Below are 21718 nucleotides of genomic sequence, written 5' to 3'. Positions count from 1 at the left end.
AATAAGAAAAATCATCAAACGTGATCATTCAAAATCAACCGAAAGATAAACATAGTTAGTGATAGAAAGAAAACCAGATAAATGAAATCATAAAACAAAAACTAAGTTCTCATGAAATAAGAAACATTATTCAGTGAAAATAAAACCAAAATCTAAAAACTTCAGGCTTCAACCGCCACATTCCACCATCAACCTTAATGTAATAGATAATCATTTTAGAAGTTTAATAATATCTTAAAGTATTTTGGATACATATTAAGAATTAAGATCATATTTGGTAGAAGTTCTTTTTGTGATTTTAAATGCTTCGGATTCTGTCGGATATCAATTTAGGTCCGGGTTCGGTTCGGATAATACCCATAACCCAAAATATCAAAAAACAAAATTCATTCGATATTTATGTCGAGTTCAAATTCATTTTTATCGAATCGGATTCAGTTCAGATTTTTGGGTTCAGTTTATTTGCCCAGCCCTATTGTCATATCTACGTTTGTCCACGTGCTTTACGTTACTAATAGAAGTTTCCATTATATACACCGGATATATGTAGGAAGTTGAGTTTAATTTCTACATTTTTTACATTAGGAATGTGCCGTGTTAATAATGTCTATCTACAACTCTACATTAAAGCAACATATCTTACGTGATTCTCTCAACTAAAACATAAGCATTTTTTTTGTTAATTGCATTATGTTCGATCCTGGGGTTACATGGACCAGGTAGGTAATAAATCCGATGTAAGATTAGGAAAAAGAGAGCTTATTTTCATTTACAAAGATAAATCTGGGCATTCAAGTATCCGTTGGGGTTAAGATCGAGTATTTCAGATTTTTTGGATTTCAGTTCTAATTTGTAACACACACTAAATCCTAATTCTAGCAATTTGTAAGTACATGTCGGGGTTTGGATATAATACATCCGTTTCGGTTCTAATTATTACTACATTTTAAAACCCATAAAATAATTATATATCGTTTGAAATCGGATTATAACGGTTCAGAGATACCGAAGTAAAATCTATTTAAAAGCAAAACATAAGAATTAAATACTTGTTTATATAAAATTGAGTGTTTAATGTACTTATTTAATTTTAAATACTCACTTTAGGTATCATATCAAAATAAATATAGAATTTACTATTTGAAGTACATATTTATGTTTCAAATATTTATATTACATATTAATTTGGATATTATGATCGATTTCCTCAGATTTGTTTTTTTGGGATTTTCATTTGTTGTGGTTTTCAGGTTTTTAAGTTTACGCATTCGGATTCGATTCATAACATTTTAAATCTGGTTATGTTTTGTAACACCCAACAAGATCTATTTGAGTATTTTAACATTTTAAATTGAGTATGTATCGAGTTTTCTGGTCTGTGTTTGGTTCAGATTTCAGATTACTGGTTTTGTGCCTAGGCCTACACAAAGCAAAATATTCTTATAACTACGTAAACATAAATCCAATAATCGAACATGTGATGTTTTACAGTGTCGATGAGTAAATACTAATGTATAGAGATGTTAGCATTTCTGATTAGAAATTAGACCCTTAAAGTATTTAAATAGAAGTGGCTCCAAATTTATATTTTCCAGTTTTTAATTAAACCGGCTCTACAATTATATCTAATAATATATTTTATTAAATAAATATTGCATTGTTATTTATATTCAAATATAATTTAATTAGGATATTGTTTAAATTTTATGGTTATGTGATTTTTTTGTCAAAAATATATAATAATATTTATTTGTGTATTATCAGTGCATCAATAAAAAAATGTTCAACGGGGTGTGGTATTTCTTGCATATTCTTGAATTAATGAGTAATTTGTGTGTGTGTTTTTTTGTTTTTGAAGCTTTATGAGTTAACTGAGTTATAGTTACATCTGATGCGTTAAGCCTTGAGGAACTAATTTGTTCATAATATTTTCTAATTACCATATCATGAAAAGTATATGTACAACTGATACAAGTAATCTTCGGTTAAAGAAATTGAAAGTAGTATTATTATTATTTTTGCTAAAGATGTAAATATCATTTTAATATATGGATGGTTCAGGTATTAAAAAATGTGATAACAAAATATAATACCTCTTAATTGGTTTTATGACAAAATAAAAACATGGAAAAAGTAATTGGTATTTTAGCCGTTTAACTTAGTAGCGAATAAGACTAAAAATAGTGATATAATCTTGTGAAATCCGAATGAGAGATCTAACCAAGATGGGCATGAACTGAAAAACTCGAACACAAAAGTGAACGACTAATACAAAGCAAACAAGAAGGTGATTCATCCTACTGCCGAAAGTAGCGTTTGAAAACTAGAAAAAGTTTTTTTTGTACACCTAGAATGTTACAAAAATAGATGAATGTGATTGATCTTAAAGTGATGTTTGGGGAAATGTCAAATATTATAAGCGAGATTGAATTTTGAAGTGATGTTGACAAAAAAAATTGAAGTGTTTGTTTAAAAGAACTTTTCTAAATAGTCAAAGCTTCGAACCCGAAAAAATAAACAATACATAAAGTCAAAGCTAATTTTTTTTTCTTTTTTGAGAAAACTTCAAATTGTGCAGTCAACGAGTTCTTTAAATTATTCACAAATTGTTTTGAATGTTAACAGGTCAAAGTAACAAGTAGCTTATGTGATAAGCTAGATGTGTAGTAAAGGCCTTTTTACTTGAGTTACAAGTAGCTTATGTTAAAAGCCCTTTTCTCAAAAAAAAAAAGAGTAGCTTATGTGATACTTAACAATGCATTGGTTTTTTTTCCCCTCTATAATGACATTTAGAGGTAAAATTGTTCTAATCTACCTCTATTTCTTCTAGTATAATAGAGATCTTTAATTTTTTTTTTCTATTTAAAGAGGAAAAAATAGCATTCTTTCTATTTTATACTTTATATTTAGAATTTGCTATTCTTGAAAAATACATTAGGACATATCTCATCTCTATTATATAATTTATTTATTTTAGAAGTGAAAATAACAAAATACATTGGAGATGATCTTTAGTTACAATATTATAACAAAAAAATTGTCAATAATGTTGACGTATTATTGAGTAAGTTATTTGGCTTATGTTAATGGTCTATTTTAATTTCAATTAGAGATGTCAATGTGAGTTATAACTCATGAGATGTTTTATCTCCACTAGATTTATCATGGGCACAAACTCTATTTTTTAGATTCATTTAATAAATGGATTTAGTGATTGAGGTTAAATTAGATCAGAAGTTAAATGAACCATCTATAATGAACATGAGCTAATTCATGAGCAGGACCGAACCTGAATGGAAGTTAATAAAGCATGTGTTTCAGGTTCCGGACAAGATATATATTTTACAAGGGCAATAACTATGTAAAGTGGTTGTAGCTCAATAGGTCAGAACATCATGATGTGTACGTTAGGTAGAGGGTTAAATTCATGTAGGCACAGTTTTAACCTTCTTTATTTTATATAAATAATAGGTCAATTTTTTTTTGCTTCTATGCCAATTTTTTTTCAGGCAAGGCCTTGCTCATGAGATTTGTCATTTTTATACTTATAATTATATATATATATATATTAGATAAATTCTATTTTCCATATGTAAAAAGATAATTTCTATATTTATCATATTTATTGTTTTAATTAAAATTTCTTAAGACTCTCACGAGGAATATAAATTTTGGATCATTGTTTTAGTTTTAATTTAATTTATTTTAGGTGTTGGTTTTATTTAGTATTTAATATTAATGTTTTGTATTTTTTAATACTTAATTTTCAAATAATATTGGAGAAGTTATTTTAGTATTTTATTTTATTTTGTAATTATTTTTTTATTAGATCGCGAGTTATCTCATTTAATTTATAATTTAGATGATCTGAATTCGAATTTAAATATTAAAATTTATATAATAAATGAGCAGAATTAAACTAGCTCATAAAAGATTCGAGTTCACTATAAACTGAGTTGAGTTGACAGAGCTAGCTCATTTTTACACCTCTAATCTTGATGTTTAGATGTGCAATGTTGATTTATTTTAAGCTTGAGATAGTCGGGTGCTTAAGCCAACTCTGATCACTCTACGCGGTTCAGTCTTATATGAAGGAATCGTGAATGCATGGGATTGAAGGCAGGTGGACCCATAAACATAGGCACGCCTCAAGAAGCCAAACAAACAACTACTTATGGTTCCGTTCACATGATACTTATGTGGCTGGAATCTGCATAAACGACCATTTATGTCACATAATTGTCACCATTAATATTGATCACTAGTCAATTAGTTAGTTGTTAGTTTGTGAGACAGTGTTCTAACTTTGAAAAATAGTTTATACAGTTTTAGAGGATTTTTATAGTTTATTTAACTTTGAAAAATCATTACTATTATAATTATCAAATAATTAATGAATATCAAAAAATATTTGACTTACATGCACAAATAAATCAACTTTTTTTAGATCATGCTTTTTATTATTTAATAGACAATTTTGATCAACTGTTGACAAACAAAAAGTTCCTCCTAATAAATATATATATATATATATATATATATATATATATATATATATATATGTGTGTGTGTGTTAATGACAAACGTCAAAAGGAATCTTTCGTTTGTGGTTTTCAGCTTAAAAGATGAAAAGAAAATATTTTTAGTCTCATGTAAACGCATATAATATGTTCAGAACTGACAAAGATTCCAAATGATCGATGATACTAGTTTGACACAACTCTTTGTTAAAGATTTTTTTTTTGTTTCCTTAGTAGAAAACAAGATTGTTCAAAGAATAAAACCAAAGATTACGATTTTGGCTCACATTACAACTAAGCCGAGAGTAGCATGGGATGATCGTTGTTTCCCGGAAAAGGGCAGATTACGAGTTATATAAGACTGAGGAACTCCTCAAGAGTTTTCTTTTTCGATGTTGATACAGAAACTGTTTAACTGTTCTAGTTTTCTTTGAGTAGCAGGCCGAAACATACTATTGCAATCAAAAAGGATAATTTGAATTTTTGGAAATGGAGGAAACTCCATAAATTAAGATCTCTAAATAGAAACACAATTTTAGACTTAATCTTTAGGGATATTTATAAAATTTGTTATTTATATTAATTATAAATAATATAATTTCAGACTAACAAATTATTTACTATTAACTATAAACCCCATTATATATCTATCCTAACAATTTATTTAGCCAATCAATTAGTACAACGGAATTATATGCATTTTACTTTGTACAGCATAATCGTGCTGTTTTTATGAAACCATTGTCCGAAATAGTTGTAATTTAGCTAAGATATTTGATTTTACTCATATACTTTATACTATATCTGTTTCGATTTAATTGTAGTTGTAGGAAAAAGTTTTCGTTTCAAAATAAGTATCGTTATTTTAGAGTTTCAATGCAAAATTTATTAATAAGATTCTATAATTTATTTTTCTATTGGTTGAAATATGATTAGATGTATAGGTAATTGTGTTTTTGTTTTGAAAATATACAAAATTATATGTTTTTTTAATCTGTGTGCATAAACCTAGAACGAATCTAGACTACATTATATTGTACTTTATATTTTTGTACGATCTAAAAAGCAAGAAGAAATATACAACTATACTTTATGCTATTATCTTACAGAAAAGATACGGACACATATAAACAGTGGCATTAAATTCTAACATAATAATTCATAATATAATTTGTTATACTTACACATTTTCTGTATATTCATGGTTTAGAGACTCGATTACGGATTATCATTTCCTATAGCCTATATATTCATGGTTTCAATATGTTGTAAAATAGCAGAAAATGAGTTTTTTTAATGAAATTTGTAGGTTGTGATTTTTTTATTGCAACAATATATGCAAGAACATATATCAAAAAGATATGAAAAACAGGATGTTATATTTGTTATAACATGTTGAAATAGAAATAAATCTCGGATTAATTGATATATACGACCAATTAAAAATTGTGTAACCTTTCCAGATCGAAGTGTTTTAACTTCTTCAACAATGGAGATTTTCAAAAAACATTTATAAAAATGAATCTAAATATTTATAATATCATATCGTGCACTTAAAGAAGATTTTAGCAGTTGTAACAATACAAAGATTTGTAAATACGTTTTATGCCCTAGAAGATTCTAAATCCTTAAACCAATGCCCAAATATTTATAAATATAGACATAACCATTGGACAAACCAACCAAAAACAATACTTCTTAAGGTATCTTTCACCAAGCTTTGAGTTCCAGAGAAGTTAATCATTTAACCCCTCATGGATGTAACTAGTGAGACAGACACAAAGCTTGTTAGAATTAGGAATAACGCGAAAGTTTCAGAGAAGAAATAGTTCGTGGACCGTGAGCTGCTAAACGATCTTGGAATAGCTTGTTGCCACAATAAATGGCTAATGAAGATCACATTTTTATGGAAACATAAGGCTTTACGTTCTCCTATTAGCGAACTTGGCACCAAATTTGCCTCTCCTCCATTTTACCCATATCATAATCATCCATAAGGAACTTACAATAGATTGATTTCAATTCGACTTGAAATGAGACTAGATTAACCGGGGCTTCTAGCTCTAGTGGTAAAGGGCTTACAGCTGTGAGTACCGCCACCTGGGTTCGAATCCCGGCCACTGGAGAATTAACATTTCGGCATCGCCAGGGACAGAGGACCGACACGTGGCAACACGTGACTAGTCTGGATCACTTCTGTGAGGCCAGGATACCTCTGTATAATTCAAAAAAAAAAAAAAAAAAAAAAAAAAAGAAATGAGACTAGACTTTCATAACAATTTTGTTTTATAAATAAATAAAATGACATGTTTGCCATGTTTTAAAAATTGATTGTATTAATCTAGACTTTCATAACAATTTTGTTTTGTTAATAAATAAAATTCACATTTTAAGAAAAAAACAAAAACAAAAAGGCTGTTTAAAGAGGACCCTCTTTCGTTTAGAGAGAAGAGGGAGAATATCGCCTCGTAAGTCACCCCAAGTGGGCTTTAGGTTTTTATCCGTTGGGTAATAAGTTGTTATCGCTTGGTTATTTGCGATTATCTTTCTGAAACACGTTTGGTTAAGAATTTGTCAACGCTTTTGGGTGTTTTCGAGGTATATCCTGCCTGCTTTATTCAAATCTCATCTGTTTCTCTTCCTGTTCTTCAAACATTGAAGTTTAGAGAAATAAGTGGGTGAGCATTGACTGAAGAGTAGCGAGATTTAAAAGCATTAAACCATGTCGCTTGCCATGGATAAAGCCTTAATGGCGTTATCTCTTGATGAGGAGGACGTTCCATTTACGATGCCAGATCTTCCTGAGTTTAGCTCAGCAGAAGAAAACAAACTCAGCTTGATGGGAAGACTTCTGAACCCGGACCGCCAAAAGATGTCTACTCTCATTATGAAGATGCCGAGGAAATGGGAGAAGGAGGGAAGGGTTAGAGGTATAGCGCTATCTCAAGAACGGTTCCAGTTCATATTCAAATATGAACACGACCTCTTAGACATTTTGGAGAGAGGTGTTCAAACGTTCGATGATTGGGTCATAGTGCTGGAGAGATGGGTAGAAAACCCGCCTGAGGATTTTCTTCAGTATATCCCGCTTTGGGTTCAGATGCGAGATATCCCAGTAAACTTCTACACCTCAGAGGCGCTCACTGCGCTAGGTGATCTGGTGGGGAAGACTGTGTTGGTGGCTTTTGACCCCTCTAGGCCTATTACACAGGATTACATTAGGGTTTTGGTGAAGTTCAACGTTGCTAATCCGCTACGTACATCGAAGGTGGTGACGTCGAAAGGAAAATCTTCGGTGGTGCGTTTTAGCTATGAGAAAGTTCAGAAGCGATGTTTCGAATGTCAGAGACTCAATCACGAAAAGGATCTCTGCCCTTTAATTGTGAGGAAAAGACAGGAAGAGTCTAAAGTCAGAAGGGAGAGGATTTCTGCAGAACTAGAGAAAAAGAAAAGAGTTATAGATGAGGATGACATTTTGTTTGGTGTTCTGGAGGAGGAACAAGTAAACATGAACTCTGCTACGGGAAGGTGTAAGATAGCTAAGGAAGTATTGGAGGAAATGAGAAGATATCTCTTGGCGGACACAGGGGAAAATCGTGAGGTTAAGATAGACAAGATTCAACGGTCGGTCAAGCTTGCAGAGAAGGATCCTCTGTCGCAGAGGCTTGCATTGAGATTGGAGTCAGCTCCTTTGTTTACTTCTGAGCTAAACAAAGGCAAAGGAATTGTGTTTGATTACTTGGAGAATAAGAAGGATGCTGAAGAGCTTAGTGTTCAGAGTAATCCCCACAAACTTATGGCGGCTTCGTTTCAAGCTCACTCGAGGCTCTCTCTGCGTTCTGCTCCGCAGGCTCTGAGACTTGAGAATGGAGAGGATAACATTGCGTCAGAAGGTTCCTTTTGTTCTAACTTTCCAACGGTGTTCAAGGCAGCAAAAGTTTCTAACTTTGCTCCTTGTTCTTCCGGGATCGTGAAAAACAAAGCAGCAGTGAGGAGAAGACCGCCTAAATCAACAAGGCAGAGAAGGATCAAGGTCCTTACTGATCAAGTAAAAGCACCGCCTGAAAACCAAAGAGAGGGCAAACAGTTGATGGGTAGTAAGAAGAGGAAGTGTTCAGTGGAGGAAGAGGAGATCAAAGCAACCAACAAGGCGGTATGCCTTAAGGCGATCCCAAATGAGGGATTGCCCCATTCCCAATGAGCTTCTTGAGCTGGAATTGTCAAGGCTTGGGGCGGCCTCAAGGCTTGACAATTCAACGACTGCGGGAGTTGCGTCAATACCACTTTCCGGAGATTCTCTTTTTAATGGAAACAAAGAAATGTCGGAATGTAGTTGTAGATTTACAAGTTTGGTTGGGATATGAGCGAGTTCACACTGTCAATCCTATTGGATACAGTGGAGGATTAGCAATTTTGTGGAAGAAAAATGTCAACCTTTGTATTAAAAGTTCGGATAAAAATATTGTGGATTGTCTTGTGAAATTTGGTGACTCTTCGTTCTTTTTGACTTGCGTCTATGGAGAGCCAGCTTCTGATGGTAAAAGCTTAGTTTGGAATCGGATCACCAGTTTGGGAATTGGGAGGTCTGAGCCTTGGGTGATCGTTGGAGATTTCAATGAAATTCTAAGTAATGATGAGAAGCTGGGTGGGCCGAGTAGACCGGAGGCGTCTTTCAAGTTCTTTGCGGAGATGTTGATGTCCTGTGAGATGGAAGAGTTAGACAGTAAAGGAAACAGATTCACGTGGGCGGGTCAGCGTTGGAAGAAGTATATTCAGTGTTGTCTTGATCGATGTTTTGGCAATAAAGCGTGGCGCACAAGGTTCCCTAATTCAAATCAAACCTTTTTGGATAAAAGGGGTTCTGACCACAGACCTGTATGGGTGAACCTTAGAGCAAGTTCAGATATTCAAAGGGGTCAGTTCCGGTTTGATAGGAGGCTTCTCCATCATCCTGATGCGATGAAAGAGGTGGAGTTGGCGTGGGGTAGAAACAGAGGTCTGTCTTCTGTAACGTTCAAGATCCGGAAGTGCAGGAAAGTGATGAGTGAATGGAAGAGAAAAAGAAGATTTAATGCGAAGGACAAGATTAAGTCGCTGCAAGAGAGATTGGAATGGTTCCAGTCCAAGCCTTACTCGTGCTGGTTTGTTATCCAGAACATCAAAAAGGAACTTATGCAAGCTTACAAAGAAGAGGAGATGTTTTGGAGGCAAAAAAGTAGAGAGAAATGGCTGAAACTAGGAGACAGAAATTCTAAGTTTTTTCACATGTCGGTTAAAGCTAACAGAGCGAGAACCTACTTAGTGAAGCTTAAAGACAAATTTGGGAGGGACCATTGGTCTGATGCTGCTAAAGGCGAAGTCGCTATCCAGTACTTCTCGGAACTATTTAAATCATCTAACCCCCCGTCGTATGATCCTGTGTTTCACAGTATGCTTCCGAAAGTCTCTCAATCTATGAACCAAAGTCTTACTTGTAAGGTTTCCAAGGAAGAGGTTCGGGAAGCAATCTTCTCGATCAATGCTGAGAGTGCTCCCGGTCCAGATGGCATGACGGGTTTGTTCTTTCAAAAATTTTGGGGTGTGATAGGGGATTCGGTCACTCAAGAGATTCAAGAGGTTTTTGAGAAAGGTGCCTTACCAGTTGACTGGAACTTCACGTACATCTGTCTTATTCCAAAGATTACAAATCCAGAGAACATGGCAGATTTGAGACCTATCAGCCTTTGCTCGGTTTTGTATAAGGCTGTTTCTAAGATACTGGTTAGGAGACTGCAACCGTTCTTGGGAGACTTGGTATCTGCTAATCAGTCAGCTTTTGTCAGCGAAAGATTAATCCAAGACAATATTGTGATAGCTCATGAAGCTGTTCATGCACTTAGGACGCATCCGAGGATTTCTTCTGAGTTTATGGCTGTGAAAACCGATATGTCGAAGGCCTATGATCGAGTGGAATGGAGTTACTTGAAGTCTTTATTAAAGGCGTTGGGGTTTGATGATCAGTGGATTTGTTGGGTGATGATGTGTGTTACCTCTGTCTCATTTGCAGTACTAATTAATGATCAACCCTTCGGTTTAATCTCTCCTTCAAGAGGCTTGCGTCAGGGAGATCCTCTTTCCCCGTTTCTATTTGTATTATGCACGGAAGGCTTATCTCATCTGCTGAATGTGGCGGAAAGGAATGAAATGATCACGGGAATCAGCTTCTCGACAACAGGTCCTTCAGTGAGCCACCTGTTATTTGCTGATGACAGTTTGTTCTTGTGCCAAGCTTCAGTCCAACAGTGTAGAAATCTTAAAAAGATTTTGAATTTTTATGGAGAAGCAACTGGACAGTGCATTAATTATCAAAAGTCCTCTGTCTCTTTTGGGGGTCTGATTTTGGAGGAGGAAAAAGCGCAACTGAAAGACATCCTTGGCATTCATAACATCGGAGGCACAAGCAAATACCTTGGAATGCCGGAATGCTTCTCTGGGTCTAAGGTGGAGTTGCTCTCTTATCTTAAGGATCGAACGCATTGTAGGCTAAACAGTTGGTTTCTGCGCAAGTTATCTCAAGGTGGAAAAGAAGTGCTCCTTAAATCTACAGCAGCAGCCCTTCCTGTTTTTCCAATGTCTTGTTTCAGATTACCTAAAACGATCATAAAAAATCTGGAGAGCCTTATGGCAAATTACTGGTGGAATTCAGAAGCTCACGTGAACAAAATCCACTGGTCTTCCTGGGACAGACTCTGCCTTCCTAAAGCTCTCGGAGGAATTGGTTTTAAAGACTTGGAGAGTTTCAACCAAGCCTTGCTTGCCAAACAAGCTTGGAAACTGGTTAATAATCAAGAGTGTCTTATGACAAGGTTTCTCAAGAGCAGGTATTTCCCTAACTCTCACTTCTTAGAAGCCCCGGTTGGAGCTAGACCATCCTTCGCTTGGCGAAGCATCATTCATGGTAGGGAGCTTCTTCAGAAGGGGTTGAAAAAGAGTATAGGGAATGGAGGCGACACGAGAGTTTGGCTCGACAAATGGATAGATGATCCGGAGACGGGTTTGAGAGCTCCTTGGATCAAATGTATTACCTTTGATGTCAATCTTATGGTTAGAGATCTGATTGACTCAACGTCGAGGAAATGGAATGAGTCGGCGTTACAAGAGGTCTTTGTCCCTAGCGATGTGGAGCTGATACTCTCAAACCCACCATCGATATCTCATGAGGACTCTTTCACTTGGAGGCATAATAGGTCTGGTAATTTGGCGGTGAAATCAGCTTACTGGTTAGCGAGGGATCAAAAGATTAAGGAATGCTGTCCTGAGGTGTTGGAGCTCCCATCTCTGAACCCCATTAAAGAAGAAGTTTGGAAAATCACCTCGCCCCCCAAGATTAAGATTTTTCTGTGGAAAGTCTTGAGTGTAGCACTGCCAGTGTCTGAGCTTATAATCAAGAGAGGTTTGCAGATTGATGAAAGATGCCAGTCGTGTGGCGTTGAGGGAGAATCTATTCTTCATGCTCTGTTCCAATGTGATCCAGCGAGACAAGTGTGGGCTTTATCTGGGATCCCTCATCCAAAGATTGGTTTTGATGAAGGAAGTCTGTTTGGAAACCTAAACTATCTGTTAAAGTTAAAAAACAGTAAACGTGGAGAGATAACAGTGAATAGAACATGGCCGTGGCTGTTATGGGGTATTTGGAAGAGCAGAAATGAATTGATCTTCAAGGGTAGAAGATGGTTACCGGAAGAGATTAAGGAGAAGGCTGTATATGAGGCAGAGGAGTGGTTTTTAGCTCAAGAAGTAGAAGAAGAAACTACTAAGCGGAGTGCAAATGAGGTAGTCTCGATTAAAAGGAACTGGAGCCCCCCTCGAAAAGATTGGTTGATGTGTAATGTGGGTTTTGATTGGGTGAAGCAATCAAACCGGATGGGTGTTGCGTGGGTTGTAAGGAATCATAGAGGAGTGGTACTTATGCATAGCCGGAGAGCCTTTTCGAATGTGCGGAGCTTGGCTGAAGCTAGACTGGCTTCGATTCTTTGGACAGTGGAAAGCATGTCGAGTCTGCATTACACCAAAGTAGTTTTTGCAGGGGATTATAAAGAAATTTTCATGGCGGTGCAAAACCCACTCCAGTGGCCTGCCTTGCGTTATCAGGTGGTGGAGCTAAAGACGCTGCTGCAGGGGATTGCGGATTACCAGCTATTGAGCGTGTTGAAGGAGGAAAATAGAGGAGCGGCAATCATTGCTCAAAGTGTTACCAGGGAAGGAAGAATGCAATCTTATGTGGCTACTGGTCATCCCTCTTGGCTTTTTGAATTCTTTGTCAATGAAAGTCGTCTCCTCTAATGTGTCCTCTGTTCTCTGGTGTGGTGTGGGTTGGGGGTTCAACTGTCTCTGTTTTTAGGCAAGGTGTGTCTTTTCAGATCTTTAGAGTGTCTCTGTGGTTTGGGTTATTTGAGTCCTCTGTACCTCTGTACCTCTTTTCAATTCCTAATGAATTTCAGAAGTTAAAAAAAAAAAAAGAGGACCCTCTTTCGTATTTGTCATATCTTGTGTTCTTCTCTCGAGTCGTTACAGCTCTACGCGTGAGATTAAAAAATCTATCCGCAGTTTAGACGAAAAACGTTTGACCATTGCTCTTTACGTACTCTCGTTACTTGAACGATTATTTAACTTGCGTAACTAATATTTATTATACAACTATATAAACGCACATGTATGTTAGAAAAAGAAATTATATAACGCACATGGGCCAATCTTAAACACACTGAAACTCCAAAAAATGGAAAAGGACAAAAGAAGAAGCTGTCTTCTGCTGATAAAGAGACCCCACATATATCAATGTTAAGTGGTTTAGAATAATAAATTGTATATGCTTCTAAGTGTTCGTTATTGTTTTTACATTAGATGTCTACATTTCCAATTCTAAAAAGACAAAACTATACAAATTGGAAAATAAAATGTTTACAGGAGACCTGCAACATGGCTTACAGAATATTATTAAGCGTGGATCTTATAAAGTGGTTTAAATGATGTAGTTAGAAGTGAATCATTGTAAGTAAAAAAAAAAAAATTGTCGGCTATAAAATTATATGTAATATTTTTCATAGTTTGTAATATTTTAATTATTTGGAGTTAAAAAAATATTGATGTGCTTTCAATATTTATTTTATTAAACTGCCTTATTTTGGGCTAACCGGTTGAAGCCTAAGCGTTTTCACATTAAACTCTTAAACAATTTTAAGAATCTTCTTTACTACTATAATTACTAATTAGGTAGTGAAAGTGATCGATTTCACATAGTGATGGGTTTTCGGGCCAACCCGCCCCGCTCTGTTGCGGATCGAATCATTTTTTTATTCAAAAAATTTTATATCCGCACCCGCCCCGCAAAAACCCGCGGGTAACCCGCCAAACCCACGGAAAATATTAATTTTAATTAAAAAACAATTATTTTATAATTAAAAATAATTATCTTTAAAAATATATATTAAAATATTATATTTATAATTAAAATTATATAACTATTTATGATATTTTATAACTTTTACAAAAAAATGTTTTTAAAAAAAATTGCGGATTAGAAAGTACCCGTGATTCAAATTCGGCTGATCCGCACCCGTCCCGCTTAAAATAATCTCGATCCGCATCCGCACCCGCACCTGCGATTGAAAATTTTCAAATTGTTCCCCTGCAATGGGTCAAACGGGGCGGGCCCCGCGGGAAATTCCCAGCTCTAATTGCACATAATGGTTCATAAAAGTGGATGATTTTTACATGTACAGTCTTATTTGATTGTGATATTCTATTTTTTGTTAATCGGCATATTAAATCTTAATGAAACCATTTAAATTGTAATTTTCATTTTACTAGATGAATTATCATACACTTTTTGTTAAATGGAGAATTGTATGTGATGGAACACAGTAAAACTTTGTTGTATTAGTATTCATAAATTGATAAATACAAAAAAAAAAAAATTGACTTAGGCTAATGAAAAAGAGAACACATTTTGATATAGACATGATGACTTTCAACTAGATAGTTAATAGGTTCGTGAGTGTAAACATTATGCTTTTCACCTAGAGAGTTTAGGTTACTGAAATTTCTTTAATGGTGATAATAATCCAGATCATTAATAATAATTTAAAATTATTAATATTGTGATCACTAAGTAAATGGAAACTGCAAGGAAAAGTCTAGGAAAAACGATTGCAAAAGCAAAGAATGAAAAGTGAAATTCGCTGGAAAAGTTAAAACAAAAAAGATTTATTTAAAGTTAAATATCACGTTCAGATAAAAGATATTAGCTTGTTATTAATATGTTGTAAGATAAAAAGATATTGTAGCCCTAAAGATAAAGATATTAATATATTACTGTAGTTGTCTTTTCTTTATATATGTGAAATTAAACATAAATTATAAAAAATGAAGTAACCAAATATTAAAACCAAAGTGACAAAAATTATGATTAAATTATAAACGAACGAAAATGTTGTATAAAGCTGGTTTAAATCCAATAACACAAGTAAAGAGAGTTCGTGTTTTATCCTTTTTTGTATCATATTATAAATCATAAAATCATTATAAAAACCAAAAACATAGGGCGGAGAAAAATGAGTGATTAAATGAATGAAAGATGTTGTAAAAAGACCTAGGGGTCTGTAATCTTTTATCCTTTGTTTATTTGGTCAACGAAATAATTTATCCAGTTAAACAAGAAAACAAATAATTTATCTGTTGACAAACAAAAAAACAGGGTAAACTGTATTTAACTATTTCCATTTAAGGATTCAAATACAACATCTAAACATTCACATCACTTTCAGTTATTCAAAAAAGGAGCCGGAGAAACTAGACAACAAAAAGAAACTTGACAAAACATTATAGCAAAAAGGAAAAAGACAGGAAGGCTAGATGCCGATTATGTTTGACCAGAAAATGGTAAAGAAACGTTATGTAGCAACATTAAATAAGACCCTAACAATACAATAAATTAAAAGAGAGAGGAGAGTTTCGTTGGTCCAAGTCTGACATTCTTCTACGTCCGACCTAGAAAACATGTATAAATACCTCATTTGGTTGATCCCTATGTTTCACCTGCAAACATTTTGAGTACAACATTGCACTAAAACGCATATAAACAGTCTTCACAATAATATAACACACACATTATCAATTATTCATACATATTCGAGATGGATCAGTTTCTTGACGCGTTTCCATTTTGGTACATGTTCTTCAATGTTTTCGTTGTAGTTCTTAGCCTTGTGTTCTTGAAGCTCTTTCTGCATTGCTGGATATTGCCCGTTCGAGCTCAGAAGAAGCTTGGAGAAAACGGATTTTCCGGTCCACCTCCTAGCTTTCCATTAGGCAACCTTAATGACATGAAGAAGCTAAAACCGGCCTTGGTAATGGTGGAGAACAGCAAATCATCCACCAAAATCAACCATGACATACATTCCATCGCCCTTCCACATTTCGCTCTTTGGCAACAACAATACGGTAAATAAACCCATATTTAAGTTATGGACATGTGCACCATAATGTTTCTAGAATTGATATCATCTTTGATATAATTTCGGACGGTTCAACATTTTCTTCTTCAACCGGTACTGAAATAACATATCTATAATCAGTTTAGCATATGGATTACTCTATGTAAATATTAACATAGACTACTGAATGTGTTATGTAACGCAGGGAAAGTGTTTGTGTACTGGCTAGGCATAGAGCCATTCGTGTACGTGGCGGATCCTGAATTCTTGAGTGTTATGTCGAAAGGTGTATTGGGGAAGAGTTGGGGGAAGCCAAATGTTTTCAAGAAAGACAGAGAGCCAATGTTTGGTACCGGTTTGGTTATGGTCGAAGGAGATGACTGGACACGACATCGCCACATTATCACTCCTGCATTTTCCCATGTCAATCTGAAGGTATGATTAGAAAGCAAACTAGTTTTCAAGTCGTTTACATTGATTGGCAAGTCCAAAATATAGGAAGTTAATAAGGTGACTAATCTAGTTCAACAATTTAGACTTTGTAGTCATTTTCTAAAAAGCATGAGCCACCATTTTCCATGACAGAAATTCCAAGGTCTTTATGGTTTTGAAAAGACTAGACCATACAAATAAGACTCGTTCAAATTAATCAAAGCTGCGTACTCGAATGTTTCTCCTTTTCTCATTACTTTAATTGATGCTCTTAAAATTATAGGCTATGAAAACTATGATGGTGGAATCAACCACCAACATGCTGGACCGATGGGCCATACAGATAAACTCAGGCAACCCCGAATTCGACATGGAGAACGAGATCATAGGAACAGCCGGTGAGATAATTGCTAAGACAAGCTTCGGAGTCAAGGGAGAAAACGGAACTCAAGTCCTCAAAAACCTAAGGGCCATGCAATTTGCCCTTTTCAACTCGAATCGCTACGTAGGGGTACCCTTTAGCAATATTTTGGCCTTCAAGCAAACCCTTAGAGCGAGGGAGCTAGGTAAAGAGATCGATGATCTTCTTTTGTCGATCATAACCGAACGAAAGAGATCTTTGGTCGAAGGAGAGGACCACCACGATCTTCTCGGAATGTTGCTTAAGGCCGATAAAGGAAAGTTTACAGCGACGGAGCTTGTAGACGAATGCAAAACGTTCTTCTTCGCTGGCCACGAGACGACTGCTTTAGCGCTTACGTGGACGCTCATGCTTCTTGCGATCCATCCCGAATGGCAGGAAACGATCAGAGACGAGATCAGACAAGTCATCGGAGATTCTGAGATTGAGTATAACAAACTTGCCGGACTAAAGAAGGTACGTTACCATTTACCAAACATAGCACACAACAGTTCACGTGGTTATATTTGAACGCGTTCGCATAATGTGCAATTTAGTACATAAATAAGTTTAAGGTCTCAAAGAAATAAAAATATAAAGAGTCATTCTTGGGTTCACCCCCTAGGGTGAACCTCTAGATTCACCAACCAATAGGATTTCATTATTTCAAATTCGATATTTTTTAAAAAAAGAAACAAAATATTCTCAAATTATATTATATTTTTAAAATAAAAAGAGTAAAAAAAGATATTAGTTACAGAAAAAAGAATTTAAAAAAAATATTTTTAATGTTTTCAACAAAACACTAAACCCTAAATCCTAATCCCTAAACCCTAAATTCTAAACCCTAAACCCTTGGATAAACCCTAAACCTTGGGTAAAACCCTAAACCCTTGGGTAAACCCTAAACCCTTGGGTAAATCCTAAACCCTTGGATAAATCCTAAACTCTAAATAAAAAACACTAAAACCCTAAACCCTAAACGCTTGAATGTTTTAGTGTATAGTGATTTTGATTTAGAGTTTAGGATTTATCCTAGAGTTTAGGCTTTATCCAAAGTTTTAGGGTTTAAGATTAAGGGTTTAGGGATTAGAATTTAGGGTTTAGGGTTTAATGTTATGCTGACGACATAAAATATTTTTTTTTTGTAATTATTACTATTTTTTACCTTTTAATTTTAAAAACATAATATAATTTGACAATATTTTGTTTCCTTTTTTTAAAAGATATCGAATATAAAATAAAACAATCCTATTGGTTGGTGAACCTTGAGGTTCACCCTAGGGGGTGGACCTAAGAATGAGTCAAATATAAACTAAGATATTTTAAGTTTAGTTGGCATCCCCATAGTAAGAATTCCCAAATGGAATATTTCATCAATAAAAAAAGTAAGGAAATAATAAAATACAGTTTTTGTTTTGAAATACAGTTACCTTGAAATATGTGGTCTTGTGTTCAAAAGGAAAAACAAAAAAAAAACATTAATGTAGTCAAAGTCAAGGGTCACATAGAAACCTAGTAGTGCATACTAATCAACGACTTCGCTGACAAATTATAGACGTGCCACCTCAGCTATGTACTGAAAAATCCTAAGCCACATGACAGTATCAATCCATAGTAACGGGTATCCGATTTGTTATTATCCATGACTAAAACGTGCGAAACGCATATCATTAGTGATATTCAGTTAAATCACATTTTAGTTAATTAAACCACATTTAATATTACATAATTAGGCATATTATTTTTTTTGTAACATATATTCATACATAGTATTAACGAATAGAACTTGCAATCATCTTATGCAGATGAGTTGGGTAATGAACGAGGTTCTCCGGCTATATCCACCGGCGCCAAACGCACAACGGCAAGCCCGAAAAAACATTGAAGTGAACGGCCGCCTAATTCCAAACGGTACAAACATTTGGATCGATGTGGTGGCGATGCACCACGACCCCAAGTTGTGGGGAGACGACGTCAACGAGTTTAAACCGGAGAGATTTGACGGTGATTTGCACGGTGGTTGTAAGAATAAGATGGGGTTTATGCCGTTTGGCTTTGGAGGGAGAATGTGTATTGGTCGGAACTTAACCACCATGGAGTACAAGATCGTCTTGTCGTTGGTTTTGTCCCGGTTTGAAATATCGGTTTCACCCGGTTATCACCATTCACCAAAGTATATGCTCTCTCTCAGACCCAGTTATGGTTTGCCTATAGTCGTACGACCACTTTAAAAACCGTTTACACACAAATTTTATAGACTTTGTTTTATCATATACACATGTGTGTATTGTTATTAATGTTTCGAGTATCGAAATTTTCTTTTCTGCTGAATTTATGTTTCGGTCGTTATTTACATGTAATTTCAATTCTCTAAATGAAATAAACTCCGAGTATTAGAGCACTTCCATCGGTAACATATACTCTCCATGGTTTCGTAGACTACTTCCATCGGTAACATATACTCTCCATGGTTTCCTAGACTTTTTTCTATTTATATTTTAGTAACATTTTGTTATGTAAATGAATTAAAATTTATTTAGAAAGGTTAAAGCAATAAGAGAAACGACATGTGGACATAATAGTATAAAGTGGAGTTAGAGCATCTCTAATGGAGGTTCAATCCATTGAAGTTCTAAACATTTATATGTGTATGTATATATTATATAAGTGTATGTAAGTGTAAGACCATTTTTTGGGAAAGAACTTCATGCAAAGATTCTAAATATCTGATTTTTAGAACATTTGCATGAGGTTCTTCCCCAAAAAATGGTCTTCACACTTACATACACTTATATAATATATACATACACACGTATAAATGTTTAAAATTCCAATGGGTAGAACTCTCCATTGGAGATGCTCTAACAGATCAGTTGCAGAAGACCGATGCCTCTTTCTTTTAATCTTTTTCTTTAATATTTAAATTATAGGATACCCTCCACCTCACCAATGGAGGTGCTCTTAATACTTCTCTTTCCCTAATTTTTGTTGTGTACTTTGACGAATTCGGATAAGTTATTGTTGGAAATAAAAGATGGATTCCATCAGTCAAAGAGAACATAAGAGCATGAGCAGCAATGAAAAACTAATTGCATTTCTCAATAAAAATAAAATAATAACATTTATAACTATATTTTTATTTTTATTAAACAATTTTCAAATAATAATGCCACAGTTGTAGAAAAGTTTTTTTCTCTTTCTTGTGGAAGTTTCTTTGCAACCAATCGATTCTTATGATTTGTTATTCTTTCTCCTTCTCTTTCAATACTTTTTGTTATTTTTATCATTAGAAACCTATTGAGGAACTACTACTAATGGTGCCATAAGAACACCTCCATTAGCAAGATAAAGATGAGGTCCTATTAAAAGGAAAGAAAAGACTAAAGAAAGAGAGTGATATTGTATCTCAACATAAATATTATTAGAATCTCTTAAAAAAACTCAACATACAAATATCATAGTTTCATTGGTTTAGTTTTAGAGAGGAAAAAAAATTATATCTTCAACCCAATATTTACAATGGGCCTCATCATGTTTATAAGTGAGAAAATCTTTTACAAAATTTTGAGTGTGATTGGATAACATTTCACTTTAGAGTAAATATTATAGAGTAAAAGTATTTTATTCTGAATCTGACTGGAAATCACTTCCAGCGAGAATTTTTTAGCGAGAATTTTTTTACTCCATGTCCAAACTTCTGCCAATCAGGTAAAATTAATTTCCATCTATCTTACGCTCACCACTGTTTAATTGGTGGTATATAATACACTTTATTATCTCAATGTTTCTGAAGTAGAAAATAATTACACCTGATTTTATTTTATTTTCTTTTTGTTTATTTTTTCTCATAATTACTCCACTTTTATTCTCCTAATTACTTTAAAATCTACCAGTCACACCCTCTATCTATAGCCCAATATTTACCAATCAGGAAAAATTTAGTAGAAAAGTTTTTTAGCCAAATACAGCAGAAAACAATAATCCATCTGTTTTAAAATAATACATATTTTAAAATTTTTACATTTTTTAATAAAACATATTAAAACTTAGTTATAAATGCATAGTTTTTTGTAAGTTTATATTTTCTATATTTTTAAACCAATAAGATTTTTTTAAAATATAATTAATATTTTTGAACTTTGTAATTTTTTATTATTAGTTGACAAAAATTGCATTGAAAGTGCAAAAAATGTATTTTTTTAAAACATAATTTTTCTCTAGAACATGCTTTTTTTCTGAAACAGATGGAGTAGGTGTTATCCTATTTGTTTTAGTGAGAGTAACGCCAACACTCTGCAGCAGCAGCAACCGAATCAAAGTACAAGTAAAAATATGTAAATAATCATATTTACTTCTCCAACATATATTATGCATCTTCTTCTATCTCTTCTTATTTTTTTTGTTATTATTTAATTTTTTTACTAAATGTTTTCTAATGTTTTCCTAATTTTTTACATATTTTTGCCTAATATTTATTTCTCTCTAAATAGTAATAAAAATTATACAATCAATGAACCAAAAATCATCTTATAGTTCTTTTCAATCATAGCATCACCTTATTCACTTTATTATTTGATTTAAATGCCAAACAATTTTGAACGAACATGGACATTAACATTTATATATTCCCCATGATATACACAATTGAATTTCAAATAGTTATATATATATATATATATATATATATATATGTATATATATTAATAAAAATAAAAATAAAAATACATATATACTTTGCTTTTTCACTTTCTACTTTTTATTATTTATTCTCTCTCATCTTACTTTATTACTTTAGTTAAGCTCCTTTATTACTCTCTCTTGTATAACAAAATTGTACTCTTGAAGTATTAGCGAAATGGTGGAGAACAAGTGGGGGTTTTAGTCGATGA

General features: G+C 33.9%; 2 protein-coding genes across 2 annotated transcripts; both read left to right on the top strand.

Annotated features, from left to right (window-relative positions):
- The first annotated feature begins 7242 nt into the window (after positions 1-7242).
- On the top strand, positions 7243-8721 carry LOC106413147. Its single transcript, XM_013853974.1, has one exon. The coding sequence runs from the start codon at positions 7243-7245 to the stop codon at positions 8719-8721; it is 1479 nt and encodes a 492-aa protein (XP_013709428.1).
- A 6534-nt stretch (positions 8722-15255) lies between these two features.
- Positions 15256-19175, top strand: LOC106414230 (cytokinin hydroxylase-like). The gene is made up of 4 exons (XM_013854915.3): positions 15256-16001; positions 16200-16429; positions 16710-17303; positions 18635-19175. The coding sequence occupies exons 1-4, from the start codon at positions 15695-15697 to the stop codon at positions 19058-19060; spliced, it is 1557 nt and encodes a 518-aa protein (XP_013710369.1). The 5' UTR covers positions 15256-15694; the 3' UTR covers positions 19061-19175.
- The last annotated feature ends 2543 nt before the right edge of the window (positions 19176-21718 follow it).

Source organism: Brassica napus, chromosome A2 (genome assembly GCF_020379485.1).
Source record: "Brassica napus cultivar Da-Ae chromosome A2, Da-Ae, whole genome shotgun sequence".
NCBI classification, from domain to species: Eukaryota; Viridiplantae; Streptophyta; class Magnoliopsida; order Brassicales; family Brassicaceae; genus Brassica; species Brassica napus.
Note: the sequence above shows the minus strand (reverse complement) of the source record. Positions and strands in the feature narration are given on the sequence as shown.